The sequence below is a fragment of the Phasianus colchicus genome, chromosome 6, assembly GCF_987193195.1.
Source record: "Phasianus colchicus chromosome 6, bPhaCol1.hap1.1, whole genome shotgun sequence".
Taxonomy (NCBI): Eukaryota; Metazoa; Chordata; class Aves; order Galliformes; family Phasianidae; genus Phasianus; species Phasianus colchicus.
The window spans coordinates 46,918,611-46,930,080 of record NC_143441.1 but is presented as its reverse complement, the minus strand read 5'-3'; the positions used below and the strand labels follow the sequence as shown (position 1 = coordinate 46,930,080).

The 11,470-nt window shown below is 38.1% G+C and overlaps 1 protein-coding gene across 13 annotated transcripts in view; it reads right to left on the bottom strand.

Moving 5' to 3' along the window:
- The window catches only part of KMT2C (lysine methyltransferase 2C), a 188,261-nt gene that overhangs the window by 32,391 nt on the left and 144,400 nt on the right, over positions 1–11,470 (bottom strand). For 11 of the 13 annotated variants that reach the window (XM_090143163.1, XM_090143155.1, XM_090143156.1 and 8 more), the window contains 9 exons: positions 8,088–8,192; positions 7,632–7,679; positions 6,312–6,449; positions 6,126–6,158; positions 5,923–6,042; positions 3,498–3,636; positions 3,039–3,253; positions 2,849–2,922; positions 93–275 (listed from right to left, as the gene is read on the bottom strand). In XM_090143163.1, coding sequence (XP_089999289.1) covers positions 93–275; positions 2,849–2,922; positions 3,039–3,253; positions 3,498–3,636; positions 5,923–6,042; positions 6,126–6,158; positions 6,312–6,449; positions 7,632–7,679; positions 8,088–8,192 — 1,055 coding nt within the window. The remainder of the gene's footprint in view (positions 1–92; positions 276–2,848; positions 2,923–3,038; positions 3,254–3,497; positions 3,637–5,922; positions 6,043–6,125; positions 6,159–6,311; positions 6,450–7,631; positions 7,680–8,087; positions 8,193–11,470) is intronic. The other 2 variants (XM_090143157.1, XM_031607839.2) reach the window with 1 other exon arrangement.

The following is an 11,470-nucleotide window of genomic DNA, read 5'->3' as shown; positions in this document are numbered from 1 at the left end:
GAAAGATTGAAATTGATTTTATTAAAACAAGATTCCAACAATGCAATAAAAGGCAGGAAGAAAAATGACAAAAAGCCCTAAATGCAACACACCTGTCTGAATTTCCACTCCTGCTCATGTTCCGATTCCCTCTGTTTTAATGGATCTTTAAAGAGGTCGGAGTCAATACGTGAGCTGGGATCAATGCTATCCTGTTGCTGTTGCCTTTTCATGGAGTCATTTGACATCTGTACTTTATTGATGCGCAAAGCAGCTCTATTATCTCTGGCTTTTTGCTGAAGAAAGAGAAAAAAGACATGCAGTTAGTCTCATTTTCGTTTGCTAAGTGTGAAAACTGCATCCATTATTCCTACAAAACCTAAAATGAAATTACTTGTAAAACTTTTTTGTTTTGTTTTTTAAACACACACATGCTTGTGAAAACTACCTTATTATTATTATTACATTATTATTATTATTACAACAAACTCCAAACCGAAAATACTTCATTATCTTTAGAAATCTTACATTTAAACTAACACACAGAGAGAACTAGGGAATTATTTGCAGTAGAGGTTTTCTCTGAGTCTCTGTTCAGGTACTGTGCTGTGCCAAAAAAACATGAATCTCACCAATACACCTTTCAAACTGCACACTGTGGTGGTCTGAAACCCAAAGATGTGAGTACAGCAGATGATGTTTAGATCAATAAAGACCAATAATGTGAAGAACTTCAATGACAAGAAAAATACAGTCTACTCCATTAAACAGACTCTATAGATCTCAATCTGTGTTAAGTCAGTAGTATAAACATAGGATATGGGCTTGTGCATCAGGAAAAATTGGATGAAAGAACAGCAATTCCTCTTCAATGAGGCATTTCACAGCCATCCTGACACTTTAAAACATCTAATGGAAATTTCAAAGGGTCTGTTTTACCGCCAATCTAGGATGTGACTCCTTTGCTGAATCAAATCCTCACATCTTTTTTTTTTTACCTTTTTTACCTCTTTTTTTTTCTTTTTTTTTTTTTTTCAGTTTTCAAGTGGTGACTGCCTGGTAGAAAAAAAAAGCTTAAACTCTTCCCCTCCAACAAGAAACAAGATGCATTAACACAGATGAGATCAACAGTGCAGCAGTAATATTCGTGTCATTTCCCCTCTAAGTGTCAAGATTATGCAAGTAAGGAAAGTAAAAAAGCATACAGTGAGAATGAAGTAACACATTTCTCAGTTTTATTTCTAAGGTACCCTTCATCCCTTCTCAGCTGAAAGTTCCTCAGTTCAGGCACTCAAGCAGCTTCTTGTGTGCACAATGCTACGTACACCAGAAACAGCTGCAATTTAGGAGTGCATGAACTGTAACATCTGTGAGGAAACAACTACTTTGTACTATGCAAATACTCATGCACATGTCTGTGCAACTGAGTGTTCCCATTCCGCAGACAGAGGAAATAATTTTTGCATCTATTTCTTGGGTATCCTCTAGGAGAATAGGACTGTATTTTTCCAGAGCAATGAAGAAGGAGCATTCAGTAATAGCAGTAATAGTAAATTGAGAAATGCCTGGATAAAAGCCTACCCTTTTATGTCAATAGTTTCTTGTAAATGCTATATGGAAGGAATTTTCAAGATTAAATACATGAAATGATATATAGGTCCAAAGTCACTGAAGTTACAGGTCTGAATAAAAAGTAAAATAAAGACAATAACTAAATGATATAGACAGAGAGGGATTGTTTCAAGGGTTTCAGAAAGATCAAGACTCTTGGTCTGGGTATGCATTTCTTTTTGGGGTAATAACTCATCCCCTAAAAATTGTCAGCAAGTCTGTTTTTGTTTGTTTGTTAATTTGGACTGGAAGACATCATGTTGGTATTGCTAATCTATGTACCATCAACATACAAACACACTTGGGGATCAGATTTGTTTATTAATAAGATCATGTTGGAATAACTTTGGGCGTGGGGAAAGAAAAAGACTGAAAACACAATCCTGCAAAATCTGCAGAAATTTACACAGTGAAAATGAGAACACTCATCCAGTTGCTGTTGTGATGAAAGGAAGAAAAGAACCAGGACAGGATGGAGATTAACAGAATATTAAAGGAAAGCACATTCACCAACAACGGTTGGTCAAGAGCAATGAAACTAATACAGGTTCTGAGGTTTGGATGAAAAGAGGTTTTAACAACAGGTGTCAATAGAGTACAAGGGTAACCAATTCCATGGCAGTTCTACAGAATCAGGAATCAGCATTCATGTACTCCAGGCAGCTGCTTCAAGTATCTGAGTTTGCTTGGCCCAAATGTGAAGAACATGAATGGTTCTGGTGAGAACAGAGTTGCTTCTGCTCTCCACAACATGGAAGGTATCAAAAGAGTTTCCATTCCAGACATAAGAGAGGGGAACAGTAAGGCAAGAGCAGAGGAGTAAAAGAAAATGAGCCAAGTAGAGATATGAAGCTCTGCTACCTCTGGAATTGGTAGTTCAACCTGTGAACAACTTCAGCAACTCAAATGGGGCCAAAACGAAAACACTAATGAGAGGAAGATAAAAGAGAGAAAGGTCACATAATAATTTTTTATCATCCTTATGAAGAAACTGGTGAGGTCCTATGCAGAAGGAGACAAGGGCAGGGCATGTAAGGCCTGAGGCACAAAACAAATGTAGCAAAGAGGCAGTGAGAACAAACATTCTCATCTCATTTAACGCCTTTATCTTGCGCAATACTACTGTAGTTTACTTCAAGGCTGAAAGGCAAGTGAACTTCCACTAACCCTAAACTTATTTAAAAAAACAAATGAGAATCCCACAAATGAAATACATTTTTGCTGAAAGCATGCAAATGAAGGAGGTGGTTTTTCTTACCACATATGGAGCTCTCTCCTGCGAGCTTGCTTTCCTCCACAATTTAGCAATCTGCTTCACTCTTGTAGCCCAGTCTGCAATAATAAAAAAAATGCGTTAATATGAAAGGAATTAATACGTTTATTTCATATTATTTCAAATAAAGATGTATAAATTTCCACATACAATTTAACTTTGCTAATTCACTCACCTGGGAATTCTTCCTTTAGATTAGGGAAGTTAATATTTGTATAGAGAACAGGTGCCACTGTCGCCATTTCACCCAATGCTTCTTCTTTTTCCCACTTAAGAGTGCTTCTTTGAGCATTGGACATTGTATCACCTTCACCTTCCAAAGGTGGAGCAGATGGTGCCCATGAGCTGTTTGGATCACTTACCATTGGATTGTATGCTGGATTCTTATCCCTGACAAATCAAAAAGGAGTTTTATTCTGTAAATAGATTTCTCTCAATATACAAAAACAATTAGCACAGTACTTATTCTGCTTGCTATCTTATTACCCAGCAGACTGCAAGAACACAGGTTTTGTAGTAACTCTCAATAACCAATTAGTTAAACACTAACAGTATCACAGTACTAATAACACCACTATCATCCAAGTGATAAATGCTAAGCAGTGGCTGTTTTTGACTTCCCATTTTAACGTACCTGGTATCAGTATATGGTTGTTGTGTTATGGGAGAGAAAGTGCCCAGGGCACCTCCAGGAGTCAGAGTTGTATGAGGGAGATGAGGGTTAGGGCCAATCAGACCATTCATAAGTGGCACTCTTGGAAACACACTCTCTCCTAGAATGAGAATTTTAAATTATTATTTTGAAGTATGAATACTTTTTAAAGTAGAGGACAAAATGTTCAGTGAAGAAGGCATGTCTCATCTAATGAAAAACTAATTGCTTTCAAGTTCTATGGAGCCATTGAATTGCCAAGGTTGGAAAGAACCTCCAAGATCCACCCATCACCAATAATTCTCACTAAACCATATCCCTCAACACAACCTCTAAACATTCCTTGAACACCTCCAGAGTCAGTGACTTCATCATCTCCCTGGGCAGCCCATTCCAGTACTGACCTTACAGTTTTGGAAAGGTTTTGAAATCAATTTACTTCAGTTTGCTATAAGGTTGTGTTCTTTTCTAAGAGATCACAGATCTATTTCAGTGTGAAAAATTAAGGCTTTTTTTAAAATGGGATTTCCAAAGCTATTGCACTAGCCTGCACTGCAGTGCCATATCACACTTCAGTGATGTATATTCCTAAAGGCTAGCAGTCTGTATTTTTGTTGTTATACCCAGATACATTGCCTGCAACAAACAAGAGAAAAATCCATGCTGCTGCCAAGCATCACACATGGACCAAGTTGCTTTCAGTCCTGAGTTATGATTAACCACTTGAATTAAGCACCTCCTCCTCTGAGACAGCAGCATACCAAAGTAAGCTTCATCATCTATTAACTCTGGAATTTGTAACTGATGAAAAGATACACCTAGTCAAATGAACATTATCACTGTAATTAAATGTCCAGCCTAGCGATATGAGGGCAGAATATTTTATTTATTTGATCAAAATAATAAGCAAACGTGGCATGAGCAGATTTATTCCAGCAGATGGTCTTTGCAGATGTTCCTACACAGAATTAACACTGACCTGTGAGTCCCTGTCACTTAAATGCAATCATAACTGTGTTCTGAATATTTTCCTAAAAGCACAAAAGCAGATCAGAAATCAATATATTCACAGAGTAACACTGAAACATTCTGCCATGCCGGAGGTCATTATCTTCTAATTTACGGGTGACATTAATTACACAGAAAAGTTTAGTTGGGATGAAAGTAATTCATCAGACAGCATTTAAGAGAATATGCTATATCATAGCATGCTGTAACTGTGAAGACCTGGCAAGCAAGGAGGAGCCAGGCCTCTAATTCATGCAGGAGGCTGATAAATCCTGATGAGAACACTGTTAATTTTATTTGAAATTGCTGGGACTTGATACAAGCTTTCCCATTACTAAAGCATTTATCTCATAGAAACATGTGGATCATTACACAGTAAGTGAACTAGTTATAAATCCAAAACTTCATAACTGTGGCAATTCCCATAGGGAGAATGTTAAACAATCCTACAGAGTTCCACTGCTGAAGTTATCTCCAAGTACCCAAACAACCAGGAAACTGGTACTGATACCTACATTATCTTTTGTTTTAAATCACTTCATTATTTGCTTTAAACTGTCTCCTTTCCAATAATGTTTGTAGTCTTTCCTTTTTATGGAAATACAACTAACTATGAAACCAATCATTTTCCTTCTTATGATTAATTCGCAACTGAAATCAATTTGCATACCACTTTTTGTAGTACCAGTATTACAGAATGGGCACTCCTTACTTGAGCTCAAGGAAAACCCACTAAAGGTGATGTCTGATGAGAAAAGAGTGCATCTAATTATGCTCATACATACCACTAAAATCCTGCCCTACCGGTACCAAAAACAAGTCAAATTAGTCTGCCTCATGCTTTCAATATAAAAGTAGCAATATGCTGTATCAATTCATAATAATCTTAATAGTAGGAAAGAGGATAAATGATATATTTCAAAACTTCTTAGCCTCCTCTTTATTATTTGGATAGGAATAGTTAGCATGCTAAACTGAATTCTTAAACAAAATTAAGACTCCCTAAACGAAATTAAGAATTAGCAAATCACTGTCACACAGACTTTCTCATTACCCTTGAGGAGGTACTCAAAGGTAATGAAAGAGCAAATGCAGAAGAGAACACATGCTTTATTGCAGACAATTTCAAGAATATGAAAGTGTCAGCTTAAATAAAAGCTCCAACACATCACACAAATCTAATATAACTGTCCCTTTAAGTTAGCAACATTTACCTGCACATGAATCACAAGCTGTCTTTCGAGCAGTTTTAGAAAAATATTCCATAAATTATCAATATCAGCTTCCATGAGTTAAGAATAGCAGGAAGTAAGGCATGCCCTACTTTCATGTCAGTATTTAACAGATGCACAACTCTCCTGACTAAGCTGCTGTTTTTAGAAGTAAAAAATGAACATACCCTGACTGTGCAAAGACATAAGCTGTGGTGGAGGTGGAGGCTGTGGCAAAGGAGCTGTCTGTGTGGTTGCTGGACTTAGAACAGCTGTGAACAGATCTTCGACATCTTTTCCTCCCAGCTCTGCAAAAACACTGTGCATGAGTTGGCTGGCATTGCTTATAAACTGCATCTTGTAGAAGACAACACAGATTTAGAGTACATACCTGGGATTTTGTACAATTTGCCAAGAATAGCACCTGTGCAAATTAAAAATATGGGATGAGTAATCATTAAACAATGCAATAAAATTAATTCTGTAAGCAAAAAGGTGGCAATACGTGGGCAGCAATGTGAGTTCAACAACAGAAAGCATTTTCCATAAGACTAGATCAAGAACAACAAAAAATTACCATCTGTGACCATTTTGTCTAGTTCTGGACTGAGGATTCCATCCAATTGTTCTTCACTCAGTGGCCGTGAAGTTGGGTTGACATTTGGCTGAGGCAGAGAAGAAGGATCATCAGAGATGGGACCAATATCCAGTCCAGCTAAGGAGGAAAGAACATAAAGTTAGACATGAATACCAAAATCTACTGATACAGAATAAAAGGCATAAAACATCTCTTCCCTAGATGTGAGCTATCAACTAAATGAAGACTTCCTTAAAACTTGAAAGGTAAGGAAAAAGAAAATATTCATTAGAGAAAAGTAAACAAATACCCCCAGCTCTACACTTCCAGTTTACTGTATTGTTTGAGGAATGTTGATTGAACGGAATGCAACTGGAAGAATGGGAAAATTTTGTTGAAGTAAGACAACTGAGTTCAGGTACAGCATCTTCTGAAGCATATAGTTCTCAGTAAAAAGTTCCATTGTGATTATTTTTCACATTCTAAAAACAATCACGATAGCAGTCAATGTGTTTTATTGTGTACCTCCAGCTTCACTCCCAAACATTCTTATATATTACATTAAATTATCTACTGAAGTGTTCTTGAAGTGTGCTCAGTATCAAACTCTTCACAGTAGTTTCCATTTCAAGAACAACTACTGAATACTGTAGGTGACAACTAGTGATTTGTTAATCCTGAGAAAACGTAACTTCCTATATAAATTTCACAGCATCCTTTACATGCCAGTGTAACTCTCAAAAGAGAAACATCTTTGAAAATAAAACTATACACTTCAGTATTTAAAATATATTTCTGTATTAAACACCAAATAAAAATAAATTTAAAATAATGAAACATGCCATTCTACTTATTGCCAAATCGTGTATTACATAAATTGATGAACCATCATCCAGTAGAAAAAAAGATATCCAGTGGAAAAAAGATATCAATCTGACTACTTTATTCATGCTTTAATATATTCACATTGTTAAAATGCTTGTAATTTACTACAGATACCACTACGATAAAAACAATACACTACTACTGTAAGTAATATTATACAGCGACAGCAAGAAAACACATGGCTTTGTATCATGAAAAACAAAATCTCAGGAAGGTTTCCAAATACTGGCAGCAAAATTTTATGCAGTACTGTACTAAATGCAGCGTGCAGAGGTCACATTAGACTCAAACAATACAGAAAGAGTGGAAAATGGAAGCATGAATTAGTGACACGGTAAAGGAATGCTAGTTTCTACACATGCAGTTCTTTCAGCTAAAACCACTAGGAAAGGTGACTACTTCTAACCATGGATCATCCATTGTTTAGTTTCTTACCAAATGGGGAGGGTGAGTTCTCAACCTGGAAAGTGCATAAATCAAGACCTACAGGACCCAAACCAGATAAAATGGATGATTATAACACGAAAACAAAACAAAACAAAACAAAAGTAAAGAAAAAAAGCTTCATGCTGAAAAAGTTACGCAGGTATGACAGACAACAGCAGCTATTTCTTATTCTCTCTTAAGCAGCAAAGCAAAGAGACAGGTAAAACAAAATGTTGAAGAGGCTGTATGGTTTTTTTTGTTGGCTTTTTTGTTTTTTTTTTTGTTTTTGTTTGTTTGTTTTTTGGTAGAAGCCAACAAAATCATCTCAAACCAAAGTGTTTTTAAAATATGAAAACTGTATCTGAAATAACCTAGAGCACAACCCATAGGTATAAAACAACCACATCTATAATGTAGAGAAGAGAAAGAAAACAAATACCAGAGAGGCCTCATGAACTTACATACCTGAATGATCTCCAGACTTTACCAAATCATCAGAAAGGATTCCAAGAATATCATCATCGGTATTTAAGACTTCAGAAAGATCAGCTAAGGGGTCATCGGTGCTGCCTGTAAGAGAAACAAAATAATATCAACCAATTGTGGCAATTTCATGTTTAAATGTGACTCTGGTGATAAATGATAGCTTGAGCTCTAAATTCAAATATAGATTTACCAGGTTAAAAGGGCCCTTCTAGTGCGCCATGCTCTGCAGGTTGCTCTGAAGTGAGAAGCAAGTCTCACTTGTTTGTACTATAGCTATGTTCAGAAGCCTAAATTCTTCAGTATTTCTGAATATAGTAAAATTGATCATGTGAATCAGCCATGTGGAAGGGAGACTGGATGGACTTAAGGGAAAAAAAGCACCACAAGATCAAATGAGAACTCAGTATTTGAGACACAAAAGCCTATGAAGGCAAGAGTCAACAAAAAGTGTTTTGTAGAGGGGACAGCTAACAGCAAGAGAACACAGATCATACAATCACAGAATGGCCTGGGATGAAAAAGACCACAGTGCTCATCTAGTTCCAACCCCTTGCTGTGTGCATGGTCACCTACCAGCAGACCAGGCTGCCCAGAGCCACATCCAGCCTGGCCTTGAATGCCTGCAGGGATGGGGCATCCACAACCTCCTTGGGCAACCTGTTCCAGTGCATCACCACCATCTTAGTGAAAAACTTCCTCCTAATATCTAACCTAAACCTCCCCATCTCAGTTTAAAACCAGTCCCCCTTGTCCTATCACTGTCCACCCTCACAAACAGCCGTTCCCCCTCCTGTTTATACGCTCCCTTCAAGTACTGGAAGGCCACAATGAGGTCTCCCCGGAGCCTTCTCTTCTCCAAGCTAAACAAGCCCAGTTCCCTCAACCTTTCCTCATAGGAGAGCTGCTCCAGCCCTCTGATCATCTCTGTGACCCTCCTCTGGACCAGCTCCAAGAGCTCCACATCCTTCCTGTGCTGGGGTCCCCAGGCCTGGACACAGTACTGCAGATGGGGCCTCACAAGAGCCAAGTAGAGGGGGACAATACCTCCCTCTCCCTGCTGGCCACCCTTTTTTTAATGCAGCCCAGAATAAGTTGGCCTTCTGGCCAACTGCTGTCTCGTGTCCAGCTTCTTGTCTACCATGACCCCCAAGTCCTTCTCCACATGGCTGCTGCGTTTGGTTCAACTTCATCACGCAGGCTGGTAACTAACACCAAGTACACACAGTTAATATCTTCACTTGGCTGGTAGGCAAAGGACTGACTTGATCTGTCTTGTAACTGAATTCCTGTCTGAAGTCAAATAAATACTAAAGAGAAAAAAGCCTTTATGAAAGAAGCACCAAGACAGTATCAGTAGCCTTCAGTTCTTCTGCAGTACTGGATGCTACGGTGTTTTTCTCAACAGCTTGAGAACTGTTCCTAATAATTTGACTTCTAATTTGAATATAAATACACTGAGTAAGTAGCCAGAAAGGACTAAGGTGAAAAAATGTAACTGAAGTGTTACCATCCATTGTTACAAACTAACTGTGAATAAATTTAGGCTTTAAGTTAAAAGGCTTCTAAATATTAAGGCAATCAGATTCTGTAATGACTTTCCAATGAGTTTAGTAGGTTGTAAAAAAGCTAACTGCTATCACAATGGAGCTGGTTAAGACTATAAAAATACTGAGGGTCAGTGATAGAGGAGGCTAGGTTCCATGATCCATAAGTTTCATGATATACATTTCATCTGAAACTTTTTTTTTTCTTTTTTGCCAGTTTTAATTCAGCAAGTGCTCATTATCTTGGAAATAACTAAATCCCTTTAGTCAGCTGCTTCAGATCACAATCAATAGCTGGTTGACATCTGGTGCCAAATAAATAGCTCAATACTGCTCATTAATTTGACTCTTCAGAATTGAGATGTAAACTAAGACAAGGCTAAAGGAAAATAAGTTGCTTGTAATGCAGGATCTCTAACAGAGCACTGCGCTATTGCTAATCTCATGATCCTGACTCCTCTGATGTATTTACTTTAAACGTTAAAAGAAAAAAAATGCCTCTCCCAAGGCTGCAGTCACACTAATGTGTTTAATGAAACACTATCTATCTAGTTACAAAACATCCCAGCAGCACTGGAATCAGTTGTGAAGACCCCTCTCTTTTTGTCCAGGAAGAATTCCCTTAGCATTCCTTCTTATTTGCAGAACCTTCACAGAATACATCTTGCCAAGAGGTATTTTATTTTATTTTTTTTTAAAAGAGACACAGTCAGGTAAAGAATCCCAAGAGTGACACAAGGAGTCCCCAGAGCAGTCAGGGTGTACACATCATCGTCTTCATCCTCAACAGTGAGTCAGGTACTCTGGAGATCTGGTGCTCCCAGCAAGTAAGCCTCTGCACTCTGCTCCAGTGCTCTCTTTTAAATGTATTTAAGGCTTGGTACCATGTAAAATACACCACATTGGTGTGCCATTTGTGTTATGGGAGAGAGGAGTCTTATATCTGAAGATACAAATTGCAGCTTCTTTACCAGACAAAAATCAGAGCTTCAAACATTGTAACCAGTAACTAGTAAAGCAGTGAAGAAAAGACTCCACAAACACTCTTCTGGCTGGCTCTGCCACCTGCCATCACTACTGGCCAAAGCTTTGGCTACCCTTAATGAAGCTCTAAGAATAAATAGTCACAGAATGTCATTGAAATACACTGTAAATTCATTAGGAAGCTGAAAACATCACTGTTAACTTCCTAGCAGCCCTGTATACATGCTGAAAAGCAAAGCAGATCCAGTAACTTCTTCAGATGCTTGAGAGCCCTCTGGAAGATGAACTTTATCTAACCCTTATCTCTGGATTCAATCAATTAGAGTTTCTCAGAGAAGAACAACTTCCTTGTGGGAAAGATCTATCCAGTTAAGCATGGACTCTCACCGAGTTAGCAATCATTGTGACAAAAAGCACTGCAGGAAAATAACACAGCAACAACATGCTCCTACCACCTCCTGGTGCAGTGAACAAAGCAGGTCTGTGTCAAACTGATGAAAATAGCACAGGTGCTCTTTTACTGCTCTCACCACCAGCTCCTCTGCAATCCTAGCCAGAAGGGACAATGTGACTGTTGCTAGCTCAATAATTAGCAAATTTATGAGGGTCTCCATCACTCTAATTGCATCTGGCTCTTCCAGACACGGAGATCCTGTTGTGGAAATGACTGTCTTCCACATAGTCACAGCAGAAGAGTTAAGAAAAATTGCACTGGAGCCGATCAAAATTGGCAGATGACTTCACCTGCTGGCTCTCCAACTGCAACAAACAGCTTTGTGTGGACACAGTTTTGGCCTGAAATCCTAACACTGGAGATACCATTGCTGAGAACGT